At 61.6% G+C, this 26,791-nt stretch overlaps 1 protein-coding gene across 1 annotated transcript in view; it reads right to left on the reverse strand.

Annotated features, from left to right (window-relative positions):
* Positions 1 to 3,001: 3,001 nt before the first annotated feature.
* Positions 3,002 to 26,791, reverse strand: part of PLXND1 (plexin D1) — a 48,703-nt gene continuing 24,913 nt past the window's right edge. Inside the window, exons 9-37 of the mRNA XM_052660632.1 lie at positions 23,792 to 23,896; positions 21,068 to 21,157; positions 20,761 to 20,854; positions 19,670 to 19,824; positions 18,761 to 18,912; positions 17,584 to 17,683; positions 17,361 to 17,500; positions 16,487 to 16,654; positions 16,308 to 16,398; positions 15,879 to 16,142; positions 15,320 to 15,469; positions 14,429 to 14,543; positions 12,202 to 12,309; positions 11,565 to 11,677; positions 10,766 to 10,870; positions 10,138 to 10,268; positions 9,582 to 9,780; position 9,457; positions 8,858 to 9,003; positions 8,586 to 8,742; positions 8,157 to 8,260; positions 8,014 to 8,077; positions 7,309 to 7,343; positions 6,985 to 7,089; positions 6,357 to 6,520; positions 5,198 to 5,345; positions 4,131 to 4,271; positions 3,878 to 3,952; positions 3,002 to 3,580 (exon numbers count right to left, since the gene is read on the reverse strand). Coding sequence (XP_052516592.1) covers positions 3,464 to 3,580; positions 3,878 to 3,952; positions 4,131 to 4,271; positions 5,198 to 5,345; positions 6,357 to 6,520; positions 6,985 to 7,089; positions 7,309 to 7,343; positions 8,014 to 8,077; positions 8,157 to 8,260; positions 8,586 to 8,742; positions 8,858 to 9,003; position 9,457; positions 9,582 to 9,780; positions 10,138 to 10,268; positions 10,766 to 10,870; positions 11,565 to 11,677; positions 12,202 to 12,309; positions 14,429 to 14,543; positions 15,320 to 15,469; positions 15,879 to 16,142; positions 16,308 to 16,398; positions 16,487 to 16,654; positions 17,361 to 17,500; positions 17,584 to 17,683; positions 18,761 to 18,912; positions 19,670 to 19,824; positions 20,761 to 20,854; positions 21,068 to 21,157; positions 23,792 to 23,896 — 3,537 coding nt within the window. The 3' untranslated portion in view covers positions 3,002 to 3,463. The remainder of the gene's footprint in view (positions 3,581 to 3,877; positions 3,953 to 4,130; positions 4,272 to 5,197; positions 5,346 to 6,356; positions 6,521 to 6,984; positions 7,090 to 7,308; positions 7,344 to 8,013; positions 8,078 to 8,156; positions 8,261 to 8,585; positions 8,743 to 8,857; positions 9,004 to 9,456; positions 9,458 to 9,581; positions 9,781 to 10,137; positions 10,269 to 10,765; positions 10,871 to 11,564; positions 11,678 to 12,201; positions 12,310 to 14,428; positions 14,544 to 15,319; positions 15,470 to 15,878; positions 16,143 to 16,307; positions 16,399 to 16,486; positions 16,655 to 17,360; positions 17,501 to 17,583; positions 17,684 to 18,760; positions 18,913 to 19,669; positions 19,825 to 20,760; positions 20,855 to 21,067; positions 21,158 to 23,791; positions 23,897 to 26,791) is intronic.

Below are 26,791 nucleotides of genomic sequence, written 5' to 3' on the forward strand. Positions count from 1 at the left end.
TGTCCATGGGACTCTCCAGGCAAGAATATTGGAGTGGGTAGCCATTTCCCTTCTCCAGGGGATCTTGCCGACCTAGGGATCGAACGTGGGTCTCCTGCATTGCTGGCAGAGTCTTTTACTGTCTAAGCTACGAGGGAAGCCAGGGTGGTAGTCCCTGCTGTGGTCCAGCTGAGGGGTGGCTGGCCACGGAGGGAGGGGTCAGAAGTGGTGGATGCTAGGTAGATGTTTACGCTCGGTGGATGGGATTTGTTGAGGGAGTGTGTGTAGAAAGGGGTCAGTGATGAGTCCATAATGTGGGGTCCACACGAATACCTGCTCGGCGCACCCACCTGGTGGGGTGAGAACTCAGCTCGTTCAGAAGGCTGCCGAGAGATGGTCCAGATGAGGGGTGACTGCTGAGCCAGGGAGTGGGGTGGAGACCAACGGAATGGATTTGAGGGGCATCAGAGGTCAACTGGACAGCACTTGGCAGGGGCAGATGGACACAAAGGGAAACTGAGGCAGCCCAGTGTCGTCTTCCCTCCCTGCCCTCCTCTCAGCCCCGCCCTTGCCTTGCTAATCCCACGCGAGGCTTTGTCGGGCTTCGCAGCTTCCTTGGGGCCTCTGTCGTGGGGCTGCCGGCAGAGCCCCCAGGGGCACTGTGAGCAGCTGGCAGGGAACTGGGCTGGCGCTTTCCACGAGAGGGGTCCAGTTGTGGGAGGCACCCCGGGCAGGCTCTTGGGGGTGGGCATCACTGGGCATCTCTACGAGCTGGGGGCCGGCCAGGAGCCCCGACCTGACCAAGGTTGGACAGCATGGAGCACCCACGAGATTCGGGAAAGCCTACTCCCCGGCTTGAGGACAGACAGTCCACCAAAGTCCCCACCTGCTGTGGCCCACAGATGGAGCCAAGGGACACCTGGAGCCGCAAGGCAAGCCTCCGGGGGCCCAGGCAAGGACTGGGGGTGGTGAGCAGACGACCCCAGAGGCGAGAGATTTCCTCCACTCACAATGTGTCTTTAAACTTCAAGGAGGACTCGCATGTTAATCAGGCATTAAAACAGCCTGTGGAATATTTAATGGCATAGAAAGATGGTGCTGATGAAAGGCCGCATGGGGAAAAGGCAGCTTGCAGGATGGAGCACGTCCTGATTCCAGTTCCTACCCGTCTGCCCACGGCCCAGACGGGTACATGATTTGGGCTTTGGGACAACATTCTCTGAGATTCACACCACGAGTGGGTTAGGGTGGCTTTTATTTTCTCCATGCTTTCTGTCCTCCTTGACAGTTCTGCAGAAAACATGTATTCATTCTAGAATCACACCTCCCCCCCACCAAAAAAAAAACACCCCATCAAATGTGTCAATAACTCACATTAGAAAATCTGCTGCTTAATAAAAACACATCAGTGATCAGAATAGAAAATTTGAAAAGATAATCTCTCTCCACCCAGAAGGCACGACAGGAAGAGGCTATTTTTAAAGCTAAAAATTGTTTACTTTTCTCTCCTCACTTTGCTGTGCTCATTAATTCTAGAACTGGTGTTGGTGGGGTTTTGTTTAAATTGTATATGTTTCTGTCCTAGTTCTTACTCCTGATATATATGTGTGGTTATTTCTCCTTCCTAAAAGGAAAAAAACTTACTTAAGCCGCTTCTAATTTGGGGCTGGTCCTCTAGTGACCGTTCCTGGGGCTCAGTGATCTTTAGCCCCGGCTCAGGCCCAGAGCCAACTGGGGGGCAGGCAGGGCTGGGGGTCTCCGTGGTATTTGCTGATCCCAAGTCAAGGACAGTGGTGAGGAAGAGTCCAGGGTTATACCAGCCCGGAGCAGTCTGCATTTCCTCATCTGCATAACGGGGTTGACTGTAGCCCGCCAGGCTCCTCTGTCCATGGGATTCTCCAGGCAAGCATACTGGAGTGGGTTGCCATGCCCTTCTCCAGGGGATCTTCGCTACCGAGGGATTGAGCCCAGATCTCCTGCATTGCAGGTGGATTCTGTACTATCTGAGCCACCGGGGAAGCCCGAGCATATTTGTCAAGACTGATGACAAACTCAGGATAAGCATGTAAACATCCAGTCTCTTTCAGGGTGGTCAGCTTGGAGCTCCCCACGCAGTCTGGGGGCCACCGTGGACACGCGGCCCGGAAGAAGCACACTGGTGTGGCGCCCTCCCTGTCCCAAGACCTGGGAGAGTCCTCGCCTGTGCTGAGAGTCTGTTTCTACATCTGTCAAATGGGGACACATTCTCCTCACTGCCTGTTACACGGGTAAGCAGGTTAGGGGCAGCGGTAGGTGACACACAGCTGCTGTGACCTCGTCCTGGCGGCCAGTGGGCATGGGCGTGGTTACCCCGCGGAGCTGCTCAGAAGCAAGAGTCAGTGTCTGCCTGCCCCTAGCGAAGGGGGCTGGGCGGGGTCCTAAGCCAGGCTCCCCGCCCTCCTTTCTGCTACAAGCACGGCCACCTCAGAATAAAGGCTGGAGCTCAGGGCAGGTTTTTCCATCAGGCTTTTATTATAAAGAAGGTTCCAGAGCGTCCCGGCCTCCCCCTCCAGCCCTGCCCCCGTGGGCCACAGCCCGTCCAGGCACTGACCAGGCCCGCCCCAGGCGGCCGCTTGCGACAGAAGAGAAAGGGCGATGATCTCGGGGATCGGGGTTTGGGGGCGGGGCGTCTCTGCCTGGTCCGCCTGCCCCTGGAACAGTCATTTCCAGTGTTGCGCTGGGAGCCCCGGGGGGGCCCCTCCCGGGGCCTCCGCACTAGCGGCAGCTATTCACAGTTGGCGCGTGATAAGTTTCTTTAATATATAAAAGCTTCTTTTTAAAAAACAACAAAAAAGTGGTGCTATCTTTAGAAACACTTCCAGCAAGATCACGTAGCCCAGCTACAGCCTTGGTGCAACTCAGCCCCCTTCCCCCACCCCCTCCCGCCCCTGCCCCCCCGGGACGCCCCCCCCCTCCCCCCGCCGGCCTCAGCCTGGCTCCCAGGACAGCGGGGAGCCTCCTGCAGGCCGTGGACGCTGCCCGCTCCGCTGGTGTCCGCTGGAGCCGCTGGAAGCCAGGAGCGGGCCAGGCTCCTCCACAGGCGAGTGGAGATGGCGGGGGTGGGCAACGTCTTGGTGGTGGAAGCAGAAGCGAACCGAGGGCTGGGTCACGGGGCCTCCCTCTCCGCCAGGCAGGATGAGGTAGCGTTTCTGGCTGTGGCCTGGGGCCCAGGCGGCCCTCCTTGCCCGTCGGCGGCCTCGGTGGCGCTGGGCCGGGACAGAGCGAGTTGGGGGCGGCACTGTCCAGGCTGTGCTGGGTGGACGGCATTCAAGGCCTCAGCCTGGAGCTGGGGTCTGAGGGCAGGTGGGAGGGGCCGGCGCCTGAGGGGCCGGGACGGGGGCTCCTCTGCTGGGCTCAGAAAAAGCCCCTGGTGCAGCGTCCTTTCCCAGCCGGCGTCGGAGGCACGCAGGGCGGGGGTGGGGGGCGCCCGCCCGCCGCCCCCGGCTCAGGCCTCGCTGTAGCACTCGTAGATGTTGTCCTCCATGAGGGCCACCACCTGCTCGAACTTGTGCTGCAGCTGTGTCCTCCGGGCCGTGGGGTTCGCCTCCAGGGCGCTCACGATCTGGGGCGGTGGAGGGCGAGTGGTTGGCAGAGGATTTAGTTCAGGGCCCAGGACACCCCCGCCCCGGCCCCACCACACATCTGCGGGGAGCACACACGCACACGCACGCGCACGTGCACACGCACACGCGGCCTGGATTCCCGGTGCTGGCAGCCACGCCCACGGCACAATCCGCTGTCCTGGGGCCCGGAGTACCTGAGCCCCGCGCTCACCCCGGGTTTCCATGAGCGGCTGGGAAGGGCTGACGTGGGGCCGGGGGTGGGGGGTGCCCTGGGCCTCACGCTGGGGGCTGCTCACCTGCGGGCGATACCTCTTGGCGTATTTGTAGATCTCTGCCATGGCCACGTTGGTGTTGAACTCATTCTGGTATTTCTGTGAGGAAAGACGGGGCGGGAGTTGGACTGCGGTGGAGACTCCACGGTCCGAGCCAGGCCCAGCCCAGTCAAGACCTGCTGCTTGTACACAGCCCCACGCCGCCCCCAGCTCTGACGGTCGAGTCCTGCCCACCACCCCCGTCCTCCCGGCGAGGTCCCCGTGGGGCCGGCAGCACCCGCGACTCCTCGGCCAGGTGTGCGTTCATCTCCTGCTCGCTGAGCGGGGTCATGTCATGGATCTGCCTGTAGTAGCGCTGCACGATCTTCCGGTACTCGGGGATCTCCTTGGCGTAGAGCAGCTTGTTGGTTGGTGAGTCCTGGGTGGGCGGACAGGAGCCAGGGAGTAAGACGCAGGGTGGAGACAGCAGGCTCTTCCTGGGCCAGCCCGTGTCGACACCGCCGCACACACGGGGCCACCCCTGAGCCAGCATCCCTGCGCTGCAGGCTCTGCACCGGGGGCGCCCCACTCCTATCCTCTCCGCCCCGTTTTCTGCACGACTCTCAGGGTGACGACCTCACGGGGGACCTACTTGGAGGGGAAAGTGCACAAGCTCATGCCAGCTCTTGGACACGCAGGCTATTTAGTTTGAGTCCTTGCTGAGGGTTATGGGTCTCGGTGGCTAAGATTTCTGGAAGCCTGACTGCTGTCTCAGTGGAATATTTCCCAGCACGTTGTTTCCTACTCCCGAGAGCAAAGCGTGCCAAGTACGCTCCTGGTTCTTTGTCTGTCACGGGTGTCCTGCTCTCCCAGAAGGCCTGTGAGAGGTGATGGCGTTTTCTGCCATTTTTGTGGTCTGTCTCTGAAAGTCACGGGCTAACGGCAGGGCCAGGTCTAACTCTCGTCTCATGAACACTCACAGCCCCTCGGCCTGGAACGCCGGGCTCTCTCGGGCCTGCTGCACCCTCTCCCTACAGTCCGCTCTATCTCGGGTCTCCTCCTGCGGCTCTTGACCATCAAGGCTGTCGCCTGGAGCCTGGCTGGTCGCCAACACTGTATCAGACCACCTGGGCTTTCCACGCCCACCTGGCTTCTCCCCGCCTGGCTCTAGGGCCTGAAGATTCAGGAGCTGGTGCTGGGCACAGCTGAGGCAGCTGCAGCCCTGGAGTTTGTGACTGTGGGTGCCCGTTTCCGGGAGAACCCCCATCTGATGACCCCATTCACCCTACATCCGAGCTCCTCCAGTTCCCTCCCAGAAAGTCCGCCGCCCCTGCAGCACTGGGCGGCCCGCCCACAGCAGCTGACCTTGCCCAGCTGCAGGTCGGAGATGGAGCAGGCGTCAATGAAGGCCTGAGCGATGACTGAGAGGCAGGCGTCAATGTGATCCGTCTTCTCAATGTCAAAGACAAACTGCGGGTTTTTCAGGATGTTCACCCAGAAGCGCAGAGGAAGGCTGGGGGACAGAGGGAGGCAGCGGTGTGAGCCCCGCCGGAGGGTGGGTTGCAGAGGAGGCGGTCACCGATGGAGGCTCGGCCAGGGAGGCCGGCAGGCCCAGAGGGCAGGCTGGCTTTGCTCCCGAGGCCAGCGGAGACTGGATGGAAGCTCTGGGAACCTCGGGGTCTCCTCCACAAATGGGGTTGGTGACTGTCCCTAGCCGGTAGGGGGTGGGGAGGGGCGGCAGAGAGGCCTGAGTTGGCCCTCGCTGCCCGCCCCATCCCCCCGCAGAGTCCCCTGCTCACGCGCAGGAGCTGGGAGCCAGGGCCCAATCCTGGTTCTCATTAGAGCCCCCGCCCTGCCTGGCAGCCCGTGGCTCCTCCCCCAGCCCTGTGTGGCTGTGAGGAGTCAGTGCATCATTAGCTGGGTCACCAGGAAGGGCTGAGGGTGGGCGAGGCCTAAGATGGCTGGAGGGTTGGTAAAACTGCCTCCCCAGTGGCTGGGGGCCTGGGACAGGGGGACACACACACACCGCCCCCATCACCAATGGCTGAGAGCAGCCCCTGCAACAACAGAGAAACTTCTGCGTCTGTGGCAACTCTTTTCGAGAGTCAGGCTGAACTTTTAAACAACTTCCTGTTGGGGTTTGGGTCTCTGAAAAGCTAACACGTGCCTCCAAGGAGGGATGTGATGGAGGCAGGCACGTCTCTGGGAGCCTCAGCGTGCTTGTCTGCAAAATGGAGCTGACAGTGCCCACCCAAGGGGGAGGGGAGTGGGGGGAGAGGGACAACAGGGCAAAACTTAGACAATGCTCACTTCTAGTTAATCCTTACAATTAAGGAGGGTTCCTTTTACTGCTCTGGTTTTCCAGCTGGGGAAACTAAAGCTCAGAGAAGTCTCTTGTTCAAACTCACACAGCTTGGAATGGCATAAGGGACTGAACCCAGGCTCTGAACCCCAACCCCACTGTTGCCTGCGTGATCCAGTGAAGCAGCCCCGCCCCTTACCAGCCCCCCCGAGGGCCCCCCACCTGTTGGTCTTCCAGATGTGCAGCGTGTCGGGGTCTGAGATGCCCCTCTTCTCGGCTTGCTCTTCTAGGAAGTCAAAGAAGTACTTGACGGCCAGTGGGGGCTTGTCTTCCCGGATGCTCAGGATGGCCTTGAACAGGTCATCCAGAAACTTCTGCAGTGTGCCCTGCAGGGGAGTGAGTGGCGGCCATCAGCCCAGGAACACATGGGGGCGGGAGGGGGTTGGTGACAGGCACCTCTGGCGGCTGTGGGGAGCCTGTGGTGCTGGGGCTGAGCAGTGCTGGGTGAACGGGAAGCTGTGTGACCCCAGACTGGCCTTCTAAGTGCCCTGGGCCTCCGTTTTCTTGTCTGTGAAATGGGTTGGTGAAACCCACGGCACAGGAGTGTCAGAAGGACTTGGACACAGAGCAGGGAATTGGTGGGTTGGGGTGTGGGCTCTCTGCCTCTAGCCATGTGGCCTTGGGGATGTTTCTGCCTTCTCTGTCACTCCAGCGAACAGAGAAGTTGTTGCCGGGCGCCCTTCAGGCTGGGGGTGTGGCTGGCCCCGCAGGGGAAGAGCTGTCCCCCGCTCCCCCAGCATGTGGTCCCAGTTGACCCCCGGGAGTGAGGACATGCGGGGGGCGGGCCCACCTTGGTGGAGAGCAGGCGGGTCAGGTAGATCTCTGGGAGCACCTTCTTGCGGTGGCTCTGCCGGTGGGACTTCTTGGGCTCTGCTAGCTCATCTGTGGGCAGCACCTGGGAGGCCCGGGCTGGGTCAGTGCTGGCGCTGGGCACCACCCTCAGCTGCCCCTGGGAGGCCCTCCCCGGCCCCCGAGGGTGCCTGGCTCTGCACACTCCCCAGCCCAGCCTTCCCCAGGCCTGGGAGCATGGCCTCCAGAGGCCCAGAGTGGCAGGAGGCCAAGTCCACTCCCAGTGAGGGGCGGGCACCCCCAGGGCCAGAGGCAGGGCACTCACCAAGTGGAAATATTTCTCCGTGTCCAAGTCTTTCACTGCGAGAGGGAAACACACACACGATAAATAAACAAGAGCCGGGAGCAGGGGGAGAGAGAGCGAGCAAACGAGAAATGGAGGCAAAAAGCTGGAGAAAGAAACCCAGTGAGATGGGCACAGCCAAACAGACGTGTGGAGAGGAGACAAGAAATGCACAGAAAGACAGTGGAGAGAGCGAGCTAGAGACACGCATGGAAGGAGGCCCAGACAGAAAGACAGGGGCGTTGAGAGAGACAGAAAGGCGTCCACAGGGGGCAGGAGAAGCAGGGAGATGATCACAGATGGACACGGGGCAGCTCCCCACGAGGGCCCACTGCCCCGAGCCCAGACCTCAGCAGCTGCTGGAAGGGACCCCAAGGCCTCCAGGAGCCTAGGACCCCCAAGCTTGGGGCATCTGAAGGTAGGGATGCGGGGGTGAGGCAGGGACACAGCCCGAACCCCTGATGGCCTGGCGCCTGCCCAGACCTCTTACAACCGCCTCCCTGCTCCTGGGGCCCCTCTCGGCTGCCTGCAGGAACCCAGCGCCGAGGAGGCCTGGCCACAGGCCCCGCCCGAGCAGCACTGCGGCGGGGCGCCGCGCCCGGCCCGGCCCTGCCCCTGGAAGCCTCAGTTACCCACCCCCTGCCGGGGCTACTCAGGAGGGCCCGGCCCCCTGTCCGCCCGCACTACCTCGGCCCAGGGTGTTGTCCTTCTTGTCTGTGAGGCTCATGGCCAGGGAGGCGCCTTCGGGGATCTGATAGGGAGAGAGGCCGCGGTCAGAAGGCGGAGGTCAGGGAGGGTGGCGCGGCGGGGCGGGCGGGGCCGGGGCCCACCTTGTAGTGGGCCAGCGTGTTGAGCTTCTTGCGGCCATCCTCCACCACCGAGGTGTCGTCCAAGTCCCGCAGTATGTAGCTCTGGGTGCTCGAGGCGAACCACTCTGGGGGTGGGGGACTGGGGGTGAGGGCCGGGGTGCCCCCCCCACGGGGAGAGAAGCGGGGGTCCCCCCAGAGCTCTCTGAGCCTCTACTCCTGCATCTGGAAGGCCGGGCGGTGGGGCCGGGGGGGGGGGGCACGGAGCCACGGCTCCACACAGCCATCCGCGGGGCAGTCACTGGCTGGCCGGGCCTTCATCACCTGCGGTGAACTCCCCACGGGGCCCCAACATCAGCTCCTGGCTGATGGGCACCGTCTCCACATCCCTAGAGCCCCAGACAGCACACGTGACTGAGCGGGGCCCGTCGGCCGCCCTCCCACCCAGCCCACCTAGGTCCACGTCCTCGGCACGCGGCCACTGGGAGTAGGGCACGTTCTTGCAGAAGGCTTCCAGAATCTTCTCCTTCACCTGCGTCAGCGTGTCCGTGTCCATGGCGCGCACGCTCAGTGAGTCCATGCCGCAGCCCTGGAAGGACACGTTCAGGTTCTGCAGGAGAGAGACGGGGCTCAGCAGCTGCCCACCGACCGGACGGGCAGACAGCCTGCGGGCGGGGGTGTCAGGCGCGAAGCTGGGAGCCCCTCCACCCCCCGAGCCGGCTCACCCGGGGCTTGGCCTCGATGTTTTCCCGCAGCAGCCACTCCTCGTTGAGCGTGTAGCGGGCTTTGCCCGTGATGGGCGTCAATGAGCCCTTGTTGATTTGCTGCTTGATGGCGCACAGAAGCAGGAAGAAGGGCTCCCCCACCGTCTCTGGGGGTGGGGGGGCGGTCAGAGGCTGAAGCCAACTGCCCACTCTCCAGACTCCAGCCCCGAGCCTGTGGCCCCCACCTGGACCCCGCATACCCGCTTCCACAACCCCCCCGCAGCTGCCTGCTTCACACCTTCCTTTTGATCCTGGTGCCGCTCAGCCCTCCACCCCCCACACCCAGGGCATCTCCCTGGACTCCCAGCTCAGACATCGCCCAACCTGGGCGGCCGCATTCATTTTATCGCGCTGGTAACCTTTCCAGGTAGCGGTAGCATCCTCACGGCCAAGGCTCAGAGAGGGCAAGCAAGCTGCTCAAGGTCACCCAGCAGGGAGGCGGCAGAGCTGGACTCAAAGGTATGCCAGGGAGGGCTCGAGGGCTGAGAGAGTGTCTTCCTGACATGGCCTCTGTTCCCAGGGTAGCTCTGAGCCTTGATTCCCCCACCCGTATAACGGACCCTGTGGGCCAGCCCCTTTCCCACATGTGCGCAGAGACCACAGTCACTGGTCCTGGCAGAGATGGCAGGAAGATAAAAGGAAGTGAGATCTCCGGGGCAGGGGCATGGCTGCCTGGCGCCCTCACCCGCAGGCAGCTGTACATGCAGATGGACATCCAGTTGGTGAGCATCTTCTCAACCACGGACTCCGTGCGCCGCAGCATCAGCTTGGGGTTCTTGGCGGCCGAGGCGTCAATGAGGTCCACCAGCAGCTCCTTCATGATGCCTGTGTAGTACTCGAGCTTGCCGTGGAGTGCAATGGTCAGCAGGGAGGCCAGGCTGCACCTGTGGGCAGGCGTGGGAGTGGGGGGTCAGCCACACTGTGAGGCCCTGGGACCCCGAGGACCATACTGCGGGGGCTCCAGTGCCCCCCTTGTCACTGGATGAGGCAGGTGCAGCAGAAATCTCCCTGGAGAAAAGCCTACCCTCCCTGCTGCTTAACCACCATGCCCACGAGCCCCGTCCTGGGCAGGCAGGACCAGGAAGGGGCAGAATGGGGAGGGGCCAAGGCCTCAGGCCTGACTCTGGGGAGATGCCAGCTGCCCCAAGGACACGGTACCCTGCAAACTGCCCCAGCCTTGGATCCAGCCCGGCAGACCCAGGATGCGTTATCCTTCCCCAGAGCCCGCACTGCAGCCTGACCTGTCCCGCACCGCGAAGTCCTTCTGCTGCTCCAGCGCATGGACAAAGACGATGAGAAAGTGCTTGTTGTTGAGCAGTGAGGAGAACAGGCTGATGCCCTCTTCCATGTTGGGCCGGCAGCTCTCAGGGATCTGTGGGGGCAAGCGGTGAGGGATGTCGACGGGGTCCCATGTCTAAGCACTCAGGATGCCCAGAGTGGGACCTTGAATGCTTCCCGGGATGGCGAGCTCATTACCCCTTAGTGGGAGATGCCTAACTCCCTGTGACCAGGAACAATGGCTCAGCTGAGCTGGAAAGGGGGGCTCAGGCGAGGTTGCCCACCCCATATCCCTGTGTGGGGACCCCTCTCCCCATTCTCTAGGCAGCAGGGGGAGAGAGATATCCAGGGGGACCCCAACCCTTTCCCCTCTCTGGTCTAGGACTCAGTATGTAGAATACCCTGAATGGCTACTTGACTACCTGCTGGGATGGAGAGCTCACTACCTTACAATGGCAAGTTCCTCCCAACTTCCCAAGATTAAGATCAACGGATCAGATGAACTAGAAAGCAGGGCCCAGAGAGAGGTGGGGGTGCCCCAAGGCAGCCCCTTGTGTGTGTGTGTGTGTGTACGGGTGGGGGGCTACTCACCTTCCACTCTCCCAGCAGCGGGTGGGTCTCCTGCACTGGGGAGCTGCCCTGGGAGTTGAGGGTCTGGGAGGGGAGCACATAACGCTCTTCATAGAGGGAGGAGCACTGTGGAGCAGACCCCCAGCGTCTCAGCAGGGCTGCGTACCCCCCGACCCACGCAGGGGCTGCCCCACAAATGCGCAAGCCCACTCGACAGGAAGAGGCAGTGGGCCACACCCAGGGGCCACAGGACTCCAGAGGAGAGGGGAGGGGAGTCCCAGGGGGGCTTCCTAGAGGAAAAGCAGAACCAGCGGAAGTCCACGGGTGGCGAAGCTGGAGCGCACAGGCCTAAGAGGAAGCTAAAGCAGCCCGGTGTGGAAGGAGGAAACGAGGCAGAGAGGCCTGAGGGGACCCAACAGGGGTTTGATGTCCCACTGAGAAGAGTGGGGCCACCCTAAGAGAGATTCTTGACAGCCCGAGGAAGGTGGGGATGGGGCAGCGGCCCCTGGAACAGCACGAGGAGGCATGGAAGCGAGGGGTCTGAGTCCAGTGGACAGGAGAGATGGAAGAGATGGAGAGGGATAGCTCCTTGGTGAGAGGAGAGGCAGGCCCAGCGCCCCAGGAGGAAAGCAGGGCTGACAGCTGACTTCAGTAGGCACACTCAAACATCAAGTCAGCAGAGAAAGCAAGTTGGGGCCAGGCAGGGCGGCCAGGGAAGGTGGCTGGGGTTGCCACAGGTGGGTATGCAGGTTTCACACTGCTCAAGGGCAGGCTCAAGGAACTGCTGAGGTATCACCAGCTGGCGGGAGCCTGCCCTGACCTTGGGGAAGAAGGTGCGGGTCACGAAGTGCTTGTACTCCAGGAAGGGGATGCCCTGGCTGCGGTTCAGCTCCTTGGTCAGGTCCGTCATGTCCGTCTGCAGCTCTGCGAAGCCTGGTGGGCAGGCAGGTGGCCGTGAGTGGATCAGGGGGCGATGCCAAGGCCCGAGGCCCCGCGTGGCTGCCCCGCTAACCTTCGCGGATCTCCTCCCCGCGTGGCCGCCCCCGCTACCTTCACGGATCTCCTCCCCGCGTGGCCGCCCCGCTACCTTCATGATCTTCTCCCCGCGTGGCCGCCCCGCTACCTTCACGGATCTCCTCCCCGCGTGGCCACCCCGCGTGGCCGCCCCCGCTACCTTCACGGATCTCCTCCCTGCGTGGCCGCCCCGCTACCTTCATGATCTCCTCCCCGCGTGGCCGCCCCGCTACCTTCACGGATCTTCTCCCCGCGTGGCCGCCCCGCTACCTTCACGGATCTCCCCGTGTGGCCACCCCGCTACCTTCACGGGTCTCCCCGCGTGGCCGCCCCGCTACCTTCACGGATCTTCTCCCCGCGTGGCCGCCCCGCTACCTTCACGGATCTCCCCGCGTGGCCGCCCCGCTACCTTCACGGGTCTCCCCGCGTGGCCGCCCCGCTACCTTTACGGATCTCCTCCCGGATCTGGGACTCCATCTCCTCCATCTGCAGCAGCGTCTTCTGCCAGTAGCGCTCGGCACGGCGGCTCTTGGTGCAGAAGACGAACAGGGCTGTGGGCAGCAGAGAGGTGGGTCAGGCCTGTGATCCCTTTGGTGTCCGAGTGTGTGTCATCACCTGCCGTGTGCAGGGCCTGGGTGGAAGGGAGACAGCCTGCCTGCGAGCCTCAGCTCCTCTGGCGGCTCACTCAGCTCAACGCCAAAAACAGCAAACCACCCCATCAACAAACGGGTGGAAGATCCTAAAAGAGACATTTCTCCAAAGAAGACATACAGGTGGCCAAGAGGCACATGAGAAGACGCGCATCACTAATGATTAGAGAACTGCAAATCTCAACGACTCCGTACCACCTCACACTGGTCAGAATGGCCATCATCAAAGAGGCTGCTGCTGCTAAGGTGCTTCAGTCGTGTCCAACTCTGTGCGACCCCGTAGATGGCAGCCCACCAGGCAAGAACACTGGAGTGGGTTGCCATTTCCTTCTCCAGTGCATGAAAGTAAAAGTGAAGTCACTCAGTTGTGTCCGACTCTTCGCGACCCCATGAATCACAGCATGCCAGGCCTCCCTGTCCATCACCATCTCCTGGAGAGCTACCATATGACCCAGCAATTCCACTCCAGGGCATATATCTGGGGAAAACCATAATTTCCAAAAGATACATGCAGCCCAGTGTTCACTGCAGCACTATTTACAATTTACATGGGAGCAACCTGCATGTCCATCGACAGAGGAGTGGATGAAGAGGATGCGATGACATACTACTCAGCCATAAAGAAGGACGTAAAGGCATTTAGAGCATCATGGATAGACCTAAAGACTATCGTTCCAAGTGAAGGGAGTTAGACAAATATAATACAAATGAACTTATTTACAAAGCAGAAAGACTCACAGACTTTAACCGACTTGTGGTTACCAAAGGGGAAAGGTGAGGGGAGGGACGTATCCACACTACTTATATAAAACAGCTCACCAACTGGGGCCTACTGCCTAGCACAGGGAACTCTATACTGTGTAATAACCTACATGGAAAAAGAATGGACAGAGGTCTGTGTGTAGCTCAGTCACTTTGCAGCACACTGGAAACTAACACCACGTTGTAAATTAACTCTAATAAAATTAATTGAAAAAGTAAATTACTTGTGGAGCAAAAAGCATAAAATAGTGATCAACAGTGGATTGCTCTAGCTATGAGAATGATGGGTGATTTCTCTTCTCTTTTAGCAGAAAGATATTTGTATATTCTATCTCTGTTTTCCCTAAATTTTTCTACATTGAATATATTGCTTTTTAAAAACCAGCTTCTTTGGGATAATACACATGCCATCTAATCTACCTACGTAGACAATTCACTGCCTTCTAGTATACTATGGGGTTGTGACACCATCCACGATCGAATTTTAGCACACTTTTCCTGCCCCTAGGAGACCCACGACCACAAGTAATCAGTCCCTATACACCCTCCTCCTGCCTCTAGGAACCACTAATGTGTCTTGTGTTTTTTGATTTACCTGTTCTGGACATTTTATATAAGTGGGACCAAACGAGAGGTAGCCTTTTATATCTGGCATCTTTCACTTACCATGATGATGTCAAGGTCACCCACGCTGACATACGTGTCAGAACTTCCTTCCTGTGTATGACCTAATACTATTCCCCCACAGGGCTAAACCACATTTTCTTTGTCCATCAGAGGATGGACATTTTGGGCAGTTGCCACTGTGAACCCTGGTACACAGGGGCTGGTGTGGATGACTGTTCTCATTCTCCTGGGCAGATGCCCAGGGTAGGGAACTGCTGGGTCATGCAGTAATGCTAACCTTTTGAGGAAACTGGTGGTGAGTTTGCCATAGCAGCGGCACCAGGTAAATTCCCACCAGCAGTGTACGAGGGCTCCACTGCCCTGCGACTGAATATAGTACTTTTGTGACCATTATGCGTAGGGTCGTCTTCCCCGAGCAGCCCCCTCAGAAGTAGCTTCAGTAGCCCTACAGCCCACGGTTCCAAGGCCCTCTGCCTGGCACGCAGGGCCCATCCTGCACACTTTGCAAGGTCGCTGAGACGCCCTCCTCACCCCGCTCTGAGCACCTAACCGGCTCCCAGCTCCACACCTTTGTTCAGTGTGCCCGGCCCAATACACCTATCCTACCCGCCGACCTTCAGAGGCTCCTTACCGACCACGGAGAGAAGCAGCAAGACGCTGCAGATAACGATGGACACGATGATGGCGGTCTCGCTGCCCCCCAGCTGCAGTGTGGCGATGGTCTGGTTGAAGTTCCCTACCTGGATCTGTGGGAATGGGAGGTTGTGATGAGGGAGCGGTAGCTTTCCTGGACATACGCCCTGGCTCTTCTCCTCACTGGCTGTATGGCCTGGAGCAACTCACCTAACCTCTCTGAGCCTCGGATGCCCCAAGTATCAATAGAAGAGAGAACCCCACCCGCCTCCTGGGGACACTGTGAGGGCTACAAGAGATGACACTTGTCAAACCCTTAGTCCTGGGCCTGGCACGGAAGGGGCGACTCAAGAAATACAGGGAACTGTGATTACTAGTTCTGTGATGACTACAGGCAGTTCCCAGAGCCTGGCCTGTGAACTGAAGTATCTGTTGGGCTGCCCGAGGACCAGGGGAGCAAGTGAGTTCTCAGGACTCAGACTGCAGAACTGGGACTGGGGTGCAGGCGAAAGGCAGCTTCTGCAGTTCACAGCCATCATGGGGTGTGTGTGCTGCCAGAAAGGGAATGAGCTCCCCATCCCGGGAGGCATGCAAGCAGGTAAAGTGCAGAAGAGACCCTCTTTCCGGGCCTTCTCCCCACCTCTCCTGCTTCCCTCCCTCTGTGACTGCCTGGTGACTGGCGGCCCAGACTCTGGGTATGCCACCAGGTGGAACAGGGACCGCCTCTCATGGCCTCTGAGAATCCAGCCCATTGGGCCCAGCTGGGGGCCAGTCACGGACCCTGCACAGGTCACTCAGGCCTCGAGTTTCCTCATCTGCCCAGTGGGGACATAAAGCTCTGCTTTCCTCCACTGTCTGAGCTCCTGCCTCCAGCACCCCATCCACTCACTGTGATGGGCAGCTGCCCCTCAGCCATGCCCAGGGACTCATTGACGGAGCAGTGGATGACTCTCTCGGAGACAATCTGGATGTCGCAGGCCACCTGGCCGATCTTGACACGGTACTCATGGCTTTCGAGCCCCAGCCCGTCCTGCTCCTTCTGCGGGAGCAGAGGGGGTGCTCACCCGGGGCCCAGGGCAGAGCCCGATCTGCTCACACCCCCCGCAAGGGGCGCTCACGAGAATCCGCTCACGCCCCCCCATCCCCGCCCCGCGCCTGATCTGCTTAGGGCCCCCCTCCCCGCCCTGCGCCACCGCCAGCACCCACCCGCGCTCATGTGAATCTGCTCACGACCCCGCCCCCCCGCCCCCCCCCCCCCCGCCCCACGCCTGATCTGCTTACGCGCCCCCCCCAACCCCGCCCCGGCCGGCACCCACGGCGCTCATGTGGATCGGTTCACGGCCCCCTCCCCACCCCGCGCCTGATATGCATAGGTCCCCCTCTCCCCGCCCCGCGCCTGATCTGCTCACGGGCCCCCTCCCCGCCCCGCGCCCCCCGCCGGCACCCACGTGGATCACCAGGGTGAGGGGCTCCCCAGGGTGGTGCTTGATCCACTTCTCCCGCTTGGCCGTGGAGAACTGCGGGTCGGGGAGGTAATCCAGGCGGAACTGGCTGCCCCGCTGGGCCTCCTCTGGCTCCAGCAGCTCCTCGGCCACCACCGCCTCGTCCGCGTAGACCCGGCCGTTGAGGAAGAAGTCCACGGGGGCTGAGGCGTTGCTGAGAGCCCCGGGGGACGGACAGGTGATGAGGGTGGAGTTGAGAACCTTGCAGAGCTGAGAGGGGGTCACGGGGGCCAAAGTGGGGAATGGGGTGGACAGTGGGCAGGGGAAACATGGAAGGAGAGAAAGAGAGAGGGGGGGCAAAGATGAGAAACACGGCACGGGAAGGCCTGGTCAGCCGGGGCCGCGACCACCCTGCCCGCCGGGCCCCGCCCTCACCGTGGGCTCGCGGCCGATGTGGTGCACGGCCATGGACACCTTCTGCACCATGTGGAAGCGCTCGCCGGCCACCGTGATGGTCCTGCCGCCACTGCAGGGGGGCGGGTGGACAGCAAGCCCCGTGAGCGCACGAGCAGCCCCGGGGCGAGCCGGGGTGGAGGGCGGCGCCCGGGTCTCACCTGACGTGGCTGCGGTGGGGGCTGATGGCCGTGATGACCGGGTTCGGCATGTACTGGAAGCTGAGGCCGCCATGCACGCAGCCCCGCTGCTCGAAGCGCACACACACGGGCACCACGGCCGGCAGGGTGCCCCCCGGCACCGTGCAGGCGATGCTGGCGTCTGAGCGCCTGCGGGAGGAGCGGCAGGCCTCGTCAGCACAGACCCGCCTCCCGCCACCACCCCTGCCCATCATCCCATGGCCCCGAGCCACCCACCCGCCAGCCCCCGCCTCACACACCATTTCCACCTTCCCACTGCCGCACCTGCGCTCCGGCCGTCCACCCCACCCTGGACACCTCCCCTTCTCTCTGACCCTGCCTCCTCCCACCTCCTCCAAGAAGCCTCCCCAGAGATACCCTCCCGGCTTCCACCCCAGCCAGAGCTCTAACCCCTACAGCCCTGAAAGCCCTCCTCCCAACCCCAACCCCACTGGATGTTCCTAGTTCCCGCGAGACTGTGGTCCCCTGGGGGCTAAGACAGTGGGGCTCATCTTGTGCCCATCAATGGGACCTGGTACACAGTAAGTGCATAATACAGATGGGCATTTCACCGAGACATTCTGGACCACGCCCCTGCCTCTGGCCACACCCCTGGGCCGGCTACAGGTCTCAGACCATGCACAATCATCACTGTTTTCACCACAGGTTAAGATCACTTATGAAGGGCACAGTACTCCCCACAACTCACGGGTACTGTCCGTACTGGGCGAGAACACTGAGGCTGAGAAAGAGGAAGGGGCCTGGCCAGGGGACACAGCCAGTGACGTCCCCGGTGATGCTCAGTGCCAGGACATTCTCCTCCCAGCCCTCTGGCCCCCCCAGACCAGGGACTTACAGCAGCTCTGTGCAGGGCTCCGTGTTATTCACCAGGACCTGGAGCTCGGAGCCCACGTGGAGGTCACTCCCGTGGATGGTGATCCTGGTGCCCCCTGCTTTGGGGCCCATGGCGGGCTCCAGGGAGTGGACCAGGGGCAGCTGTGGGGAAGAAGGTAGGCGGTCAGGCCCCAGGCCTGCCCTGCCTGGCAGGGTGGGGGCGGGGGCAGGCTGCATTCCCTTACCACATAGGAGAAGCGCTCCTGAGACCTGCCCTCCTTGGAGGCGTTCACCGTCACCACGTCTGAGAACGCCTCTGGGGCTGGGCCCGTGGCACACACGATCCTGGGTGGGGGAGGTGAGTCTGGTCAAGGAGCAGGCGGTGGGGTCCGGGGGCCAGGCAGGCGCCCCCTGGTTTCTCCCTCAAACAATGCCCCCTCTCGACTCCCAGGACGTGCGAGCCCCGTCTCCTTGCACTCAGCCCCCCACCCCCCCACTCAGCTGGGATTGGCACCTGGGCCAGGACACCCATCGGCATCACCCTTAGCAAAATCCTGAACCAATTCCCAGTCAGCTGAACAGCCACCGAGTTCCCAGGTGTCACCCTGGTGCCGAGCTCCTCTCCGGAACTGCCCTCGCTGAGTCTACCACAATTCTGCGACTAGTAGGCAGGGGATTGGATAAGGCGGTCTTTTGTTGTTTACTCGCTAAGTCATATCTGACTCTGGAACCCCATGGACTGTAGCCTCCCGGGCTCCTCTCTCCACGGGATTCTGCAGGCAAGCATACTGCAGTGGGTTGCCATTTCTTCCTCCCGGGGATCTTCCCGACCCAGGGACTGATCCTGTGTCTCCGGCGTTGGCAAGTGGCTTTTTTACCGCTGCGCCACCAGGGAAGCCCAAGGGGATACTTGAAAGTTCTCCAACCATGAGAACATCTGCTGGGCTGGGAGACTGATGCCCTTATCTGCAAGCCTGGCTTACGGCCTCTGGAAAGGAAACCGGGCTCAGTCCCTGCCCATGATGTTTCCTCAAGCCTGTCCGGGCCGGGCCCCACGGCTGTAGGCCCAGGTCTCTGCACACAGCAGCAGACCTGCACTTTCCTAACAGCAGCTGTTTCCCTCAGAGCGAGGCTCCTGTGGAAGCAGGGCTGCTCAGGGGAACCTGGGAGGGCTTCCTGGGGCAGCAGGCTCCGGAGTGGTGAAGCAGGGAAGGGCAGGACGCATGGCGAGAATGGTCTGAGCAAAGTCTGGGAGACCTGGGAGTGAGTGACTTCTGGGGAGCAGAAGGGATCCAGGGATGGTGGGGTGGTCGAGGGCAGAGGGGTGGGGGTGGCGAGGGGAGGGCAGAGGTGCAGCTGGCACTTCCAGGTGGATGGGGCCTGCAGGTCACTGAAGGGTCCCCGGGACCGCCCTCCACTCACTCCTCCGACACCGTGTATCTGTCAGCCAGCGGCTCACAGGCCACGCTGCCGATCCACACGCCGTGGGCCACGTCACTGAACCGCCGGCCCAGGTTCCTGCCGCGGATGGTCAGCTGGGTCCCGCCGTCCAAAGGGCCGCTCAAGGGCTCAATCTGCCAGGCAGTCGGAGAGACAGGAGGATGGGGCTCTGAGGCTGGGGTGTCCAGGGAGGCAGGTTACCAGGGCTGCCACCGGGGACGTGTGTGAGACACGCAGCCTGCCCAAGGACACCAGTGCGCAGGGACAGAGCCAGTGCTGTTGGAGGGGCGTCTCCTGGGGACGCTGAGGTCCAGTCCCTGTGGCCACGGGGACCCATGTCTGACCACGTGACCCTAAATCCCAGGCAGAGCTGGCTGGGCCTGGGACGGGCAAGAGAACCAGGCTAAGGCAAACAGAACCCTTCCCTGAGACGTTTTCTTAATTGAAAAGGAGGCTCGTGGGTTACCCCAGTTTTCCCCTTATCAGCAAGTGTACCCAGACCTCACTATAAAGACACTCAACCCCAGCCTCTCTTCCACCCCAGACTCCAACGCCTCCCTCATGCCCGGCCCGTCCGCAGCCCTCACCATCTTCTCTATGCAAATCACCTCCTTTCTCATCATTGTCCCCCAACCCCAATGGAACCGTGAGCTCCATGAAGATAGGCATGTGCGTGTTCACTGCTGTGTCTCCAGCCCTGGGATGGGGCGGCAGGGGGGAGCTGGCACCCAGTGGGTGCTCAGTGGGTGATGCAGTGCGTGGGGGCCCGGGTGTGTGCAAACACGTGAGCTGCGGGTCCCGGAGTCCATGTGGGGCGCTGTGCATGCGCACATTCAGGTGTGTGGGTGTGACAGGTTCCAGAGGCGGGGGGAGTGGGGGTGGGGTGCTTACCGCTCGGATCTCAGGGGCGGGGCAGGTGCCAGGCAGGGGTTGCATGGTGCCCCGCGGGCGGCAGCCGTCGCTCCACACACACAGGTGGCCCAGATCCTCGCGGCCCAGGCACTGGGAGCAGTCGGGGCTGCCCACGGCGCAGTTGTAGACCTCCACTGCGGGAGACATGGAGCCGGCCCAGCTCAGCTGGGTCCTGCTTCTTAAGAGTCAGGGCCCAGGAAGCTCTTAGTACCTTCTCCAACCCCCAGCCCCACCCCAGGGGGCTGCTAATAATAAGCACAGTGCAGCCACAGCCCCGTTAACAGTCATCTGCACAGGGATCCTATCCAGTGGGGGCTGTTTATCAGCCCCAATTGACAGGTAAAGAGACGAGGCTCAGAGAGGCAGAGTGACTTGCCCGAGGTCACACAGCCTGTGAGCGGGACAGCTGGAGTCACAGCCAGGCCCAAGTGGGTCTCCTGAGCCCCCAGCGGAGCTCTGGGACACTAGAGAACCACTGAGCAATGCGGGCTGTGCAAGCCTCAGGCTCTCAGGCCCAGGCAGGAGTGCAGGGTGGGTCCCCAGGGCATACAAGCTGGTTCTGGGGCTTCTGTCTGGGACCTTATAGTACAGAAGTGGGGCGGGGGGTGGGGTAGATGTGCACAGGCCCCACCTCCTGCTAAACAGGCCCCTGGAGAGTTGATTCAACATGTCTAATAAGAGCAAGGCCACCCGCCACCATCTAGGGGCGCAGACTGTATCCCAGACAGCCCTGCAGGGCTCTGCATGCATCTTCTCAGCAAAACCTCGGCCCCGCCTTCTGCAACCGGGCCTGTGCTTCACGGAAGGACCCTGAGGCTGAGAAAGGGCAGGTGAGTGGGTGCTGGGGGGCAGAGCCACGGGCATGCGGATACCCCGAGGGTGTGGTGCCAGCCCAGAGGAGCGGCTCCATAGTGAGGTGCGGAGTGAGCAAGCCGGCAGAGAGGCGGGGTTGGGACCTGAGAGACAGTGTGTGTCAGGGAGTGGTGGGGGGATACCCAAGCACTGGATGGAGCCCCCCAAGGCTGCGTCCCACCCACTGTGGCCATGTGAGGTTGGGGGGCGCCTCCCACCTGTCATGGGGTCAGGGCTGTCCAGGAACCGGGACGGCCGCCCCTTCAGCTGGAGGCTGAGCGGAAATACCTGGCTCTTCTGGGTCGTGTGCAGCTGCAAAAGACGGGGAAATGCGTGACGGGTGTGGACGCTGTCTGGGTCTCTGTTGGGGGGAGGGCACATCGGGGGATAGACGAGGGCAGGGCCGTTGGGAGCAAGGGGACCCTAAAGGGGAGGCAGAAAGGAAGGCGTGTATGTATCTGGACTCGGGCTGGCCTGCCCTTCCCCTCCACCCCGCTACGCCCGCCGTGACGCCCTGTCGCTCACCACCACTTGTTTGCAGCGTACGGCCGATTCATTCACCCACACAGCCTCGAAGGTCTCCTCCAGACCGAAGCTACACTCCAGGGCTGCACCCTGCAGGACACGGGGGTCAGGGGGCGTCCAGGCAGCACCCACTGCCCCCTACCTTCTTCAGGATGCCAGAGACTGCTGTCCGGAGGAGTGGGCGGGGGCTCTCTCCCTGGACTACGTCTCCTCCAGAATGTTCCTTCCTGGCCCAACGTCTGACAGAGGCGGGGACGGGCACGGGGTGGGGGGGGGTACACACGAACACCCAGAACTCTGGCCTTGTGCTCTCACACCACTAAAAACCTCACCGACAACTTCCAGTGGCCTAACCCCGGGGCCTTTCACTCCGCTGGTAAAGCCCCGACTCTTCGGCACGAATGACACTTACAAGGTTCATCCCAGGAGACTCCGCCTGCCCTGCAGCCTCAAAACCCCCCACGGCCTGGGATCAGTCACACAGGATGCGGGTTGACAACGCACACGCCGTCTTGCCCTCAGCCTCTGTCCAAGTCCATACTTCCACCCCAGCAAACCTCAACACAGCCTTCAAAATCCAGCTCAAACATTCCATGTTCCAACAGCCTTCCCAGACCGCCCCTCACCCAAATCACAGGGACACCCCTCACTTGAGCGTCCATCCATTTGGCAATGAATATTAGGGTGTGTGCTGGGGGGCTTCATTAAGCTCCGACAGCCTTCCCCAACCTGCTCCCCTATCCCCTGCCCAGGCTCTGTCTATACCTGTCTCTCCACCCACTGGGGAGGAGGTGGGGGGGCTGGGTTTCGGGCCCTCTGACACCTCCGGGAAGATGGCAGTTGAAAGAGCGCAGGCTCAACCTTAACACAGGCCCACTCAGGTCCGAATTCCACCTCTGCAACCTCCTAGCTGTGTGACTCTGTGCAGGCGGCTCCTCCTCTGAGCTGTGTGGGTCTCTAAACTCAGCAATGCAAAGAGACCCCCCTACTCTACAGACTCTAAGGAGACTGGACACCATGTGTCTTTAGTGGGTTGCACGCTGTGGGCGCCTAATATATGCTGGCTGTGATCAGTATGCAGGAAATGCTCAATAAATGCTTTGTTTGGGGGGAAAAAATAAGCAGGGCCAATTCCCCAATGCCATCTTGCCCTCAGCCCAGCACAGGCCCCCCGGGAGCAGCCATCAGTATATATTTGCTGAGTGAACAAACCCAAGTTTCAAGAGGGCTAGGCTAGCTGCGTGGCAGGACTTCTTGTTTATGTCCCTGTCGTTGGTAGATACATTACCCTGAGGAGAAGGCAGGTCAGCCACCCCCTGGCCCTGCCCCTCCCCGCTTCACTACGAAACTAACACAGGGAAGTGGCTGTTGACAGGCTGAGAGCTCCTGTATCCCTGCCACACTGAGCTGGGTCTCCTGAGCGTCTGGGCTCATGGTAGCCGGCCAGCCTGTCTGGGGCTCTGCCGAGGGTGAGCTCCGTGGATCGGGCTGCTGCAGAGCCCAGGCAGAGTCAGAAACAGGCCCAGGGGAAGGCAGGCCAGGATCACCAAGGCCCCAGGAAGGCAGACGGGGGCCCCTCAATTACACTCTGCTCAAAAGCAGGAGGCAGGACCCACACTCAAGCCCTGGGCCTTCCTGACCCAGGCTCCGGCAGCCCAGGGGAGCAGCATGGCCTTCCCCTCCTCTGAATGCCCCGGAAGCTCTGCCCCGACCACCATGGGGAGGAGCCCCAGGACCGAGGGCACAGCCCCCCCGCCAGCTCCAGGACCAAGGGCACAGCCCCCCATCCCTTCACAGGGCAGCATCCCCTGCCATGACGAGGCTCCCCGGCACGTGGCCCCCACATGTGAGAAGTCGTCAAGGGCCCCAGCTCCCCTGTGGAAGCGACAGATGGCGAGTCCCTGAGAGCTGGGGAGGGGGTGGCTGGCACACATCCAGGACTCGTCAACGCTTCCGACCCAGGACACTCCTCCAGGAGGGACCCAGTAAGGGGAGGCCTCCATTCCCCCAGCCCAGATGGGTGGCGAGGGTGTGGGGGGTGGCACGCAGGCAGGGAAGGCTGGTGGTGGGGAAGAGACTGGACAAGGAGTCCAGGGCTAGGGTGCGAGTCTAGCCCGATGCCGTGTCCCTGGAGGCGTCTGCTTCCCCTCCTGCTTTTCCCATCGGGATGATGGGGATGGGGCGGCCAAGGGGGTCTTGGGCCATTTTCCAGGGAAGACGTGTAGGCCTCAAACTAGGGGTGGGGTATGTCCAGGGTCACAACCCAGCCTGGGAGCAGGGCAGGGTGGACATGGACAAAGTCACCCGTGGGCTGCAGCACTGGGCAGGGGCTGGGCCTGTTGGGGGGGCGTGACAGGGGAGAGGGTCTGGGGTCCTGGCCAGACCCTCCTTTCCTGCAGGAGCTAGGGGCAGCTGGCTGTCCCCAAGGCCTGTGCCCACCACCCACCTTCCTTCCCCCTACCTCCGTGCAACCAGGGCAGGGCTTTCTCCAACAGAGCCCAGAAACTCCGAGGAAGAAAACCGAAGCATGGGACTTCCCAGGTGGACTAGTGGCTAAGACTCTGAGCTCCCCATGGAGGGGGTCTGGGTTTAATCTCTGGTCAGGGAACTAGATCCCACATGCCGCAACTAGAGATCCTGCACGCTGCAACTAAGACCCAGGCAACCAAATAAATACATAAGTGGAAAAGCAAAGCATGGGCGGTGGGCCCCGCCCCCGCTTACCTGGAAGAAGGCGGCACTGGCCAGGTGCACAGGGATGCTCTGGGAGCCGCCAGTAGGCATGGGGGCCAGGGGGGAGGGCAGGATCTGCGGGCACTCCTGAGGGCTCTGCAGTCAAAACGCAAGGAAGCAGGGCTGACCCTGGGGTGTTCCAGAGGAGACGGGATTCACAACCACCCCAGCCAGCCAGTGCCGTCCCATCTCCCTGGGGAGGCGCTGGGCAGCCTACGCAGACAGGAAACGCTGCTAATAAAACGACAGCCACATCCACCGCCTCGCACACACCATCTCACCTGATCCTACGAGCGGGAAGGTGTGTTGGCCCCATTTCACAGACGAGACTGAGGCACGGTAAGAGGCAGTAACCTGCCCAGTGGAATCCCCATGGCCACTCCACGGAGAGCCTCTTAGGGAAGACCTCCCCGGCTCTGGGCCTCATCTTTTCCCAGCTGTAAAATGAGGCGCCGCACTCACTCTCTGAGGCTCCCTCCAGCTCTGGAATTCCAGTTTCCAGATGGACAAACGATGAATGATTCACAAAAGAGGAAACCGCAGACTTCAGAGCGGCCCATGAGAAACAGGGTGTGAGGCTGCACACCCCTCCCCACTGCCTGGACGCGTCACGGGCCCCGAGCAGGGAGCCTGGGCATCTGCATTCCCGTGTCAGATGCAGAGTCAGTTGTTCAGTCACTCGGTCGTGTCTGACTCTCTGCGACCCCCGGGACTGCAGCGCGCCAGGCTTCCCTGTCCCTCACTACCTCCTGGAGTGTGCTCAAACTCAAGTCCATGCCAACCAACCAGCTCATCCTCTGCCACCCCCTTCTCCTCCTTCCTTCAATCTTTCCCGGGTTCTTGGGCCAGAGACTGCGGCCTGAAACTGAGGACCAAGGTGAGAGATGGGGACCCGGGGTCTTTTCTCAGCATTGCTCAGCAGACAAGGAGCTCCTTGAGGGGACGCTTAGAGGCCCAGTGTGAAACCAGAGCTTGAGGGACACCAATGCTTCATTTATTATCATTGACCACGGTCATAAATAGCGACAGGGTAGCGACGGTGGTTAGCGGCCAGCACCCACAGCCCTCCGCGTGCACCTGGAAAGTTCCAAGCACCCTGTGCTGTATTAATTCACCAAACCCTCCTCCCAAATGCCCTGTGAGGTGGGTACCGCCGTTATACCCACTTGACAGACTGGAACACTGAGGCACAGAGAAACAGAGTGGCGTGCCCAGGACGGGGCGGGCAGCACAGTGGGCTCTAGCGGCGCAGACCCTGCTGCAGACCCCCAGGCCAGACACCGTGCCCAGACGATGAGCTTCCCTGGGAGCGCTGCCTGCTGCCGACCACACGGGCCAAGGAGGCTGCCCAGCCCGGCCACCACCGCAGGGCTGCAAGGCAGGAGCTGGCGTCCGGCTTGCTGTGTGACACGCAAGGCCGTCCCTCCCCTGAGCAGCCGTCCTGAGCCGTCCCATGTGTAAGCCCCGTGGAATTTCGGGGAATGGAACCCACATGTTTCCAATCGGGTTTCACCGCCGCTGCCAGCCCGCTTCACAGCTGGCCGGGGGCCCTGCGGCTGCGACCCTGGCTCCGGCCCAGCCGAGGGGAGGTGGCCAGCAGGGGCTGGAGGCGTGCGGGTCCAGAGGAAACAATGTGGGACCATCCCGGAGGGCCCAACTCTCCTTGATCCTCATAACCCACCGTGGATGCACTCTCCAGAGTGGGCAAGTCTGGGAGAGTGTGGGTGAGCCTCTGCGCTCTTCCAGGGCCGCCCCCAGGGTCACTCATCTCCCCTGGGGACAGCTGATCCAAGAGTGCCTGCCTCTCCCTGCCCCCCAGGCCTGTGGTATGGGAGGACTGACCCTCCTCCCTAGCCCCAGGGATGGGCAGGCACCCAGGCCTGTCCTGGGCTCAGCGATTGGTTTGGGGAGTGGATGTGATCCAGTTCCCCTGGAAAACTTCCACAGAACCAACAAGAAGGAGGGTCTCCTGGGATTGCTGGGGATCAGGACTCCACCCGGGCCAAAGGGGAGGGCCTGCCGGAGCGCCTGAGGCCACTCGGAGGGGCGGGGAAGCCCTGGTGACGAAGGCAGTGCTTCCGGATCCAGCTGAGCCCGAAGGGATGCCGCCCCTGGGACTCTGCACTCACAAAGGCTGACTGCCTCTGCTGGGGCCGTGGCCGGCGGTTCACAGAGAACCACGGCCTCCTTGTCCCGTCCCAAGCCAAACCATTCAAGCCTCAGAGACAAGCTGAGTGGCTTCTCCTCCTTGGCAAGAGTATAGCCTCCAGGCTCAGGAAACCACGGCCCGACTCTGGGCAGAGTCGAGAAGGCGGGAGAACAGGAGCTGGGGGGACAGCGAGGTGGGAGCCCCAGGAAGCCCAGATGTCAGCCCAGCGCGTGCGGGCCACGGCGAGGCCTCGCCTGACTCCACGCTGGAGCTCACAGACTCCCCCAAGGTCTTTCCACATGCATGGGTTCAGAGCTTGCGACCCAACCCAGCGGAGCACCAAGTGGCCCCACTGAAACCACCCGACCTGCTCCCTCCCTGCCTTTCTGAGTCGCCCTGCCCCGCTTCTATAAACTGCCCCCACGTTCCCACCAACTGCCCTCTCCACCAGCTCCTAACGAAGCCACCTTCGTAGAGGTGCCCATCCAGGGAGCCTGACCCCGGCACCCGCCCAAACCCTCACCGCCTAAGGTCACCCCACCTTGCGGAAGCCACCTCCTCCAGGACAACTGGAAGGGGCGGACGTAGTGGCCTTCTCCACTCCCCTCCCCTCCTTGGAAAAAAGCTGCAGCCCTCCTCGCAGCATCCTGTACCCCCTACTTCCTTCCTCTGGGGCCCATGAGGCAACAGGAAGTCAGGAGACATAGTCCCTGGCTCACGCCTGCCCCTAGACCCCTCTCCAGCCTGGCCCGAGCCCTGAGGCCTCCACGACTGACCGACCGGCTGGCTCCAAATTAAATGCTGGATTAAGCAGCAGGCCAGACCCAGGCGGGAGCGGCCTC

The sequence above is a fragment of the Budorcas taxicolor genome, chromosome 1 (genome assembly GCF_023091745.1).
Source record: "Budorcas taxicolor isolate Tak-1 chromosome 1, Takin1.1, whole genome shotgun sequence".
NCBI classification, from domain to species: domain Eukaryota; kingdom Metazoa; phylum Chordata; class Mammalia; order Artiodactyla; family Bovidae; genus Budorcas; species Budorcas taxicolor.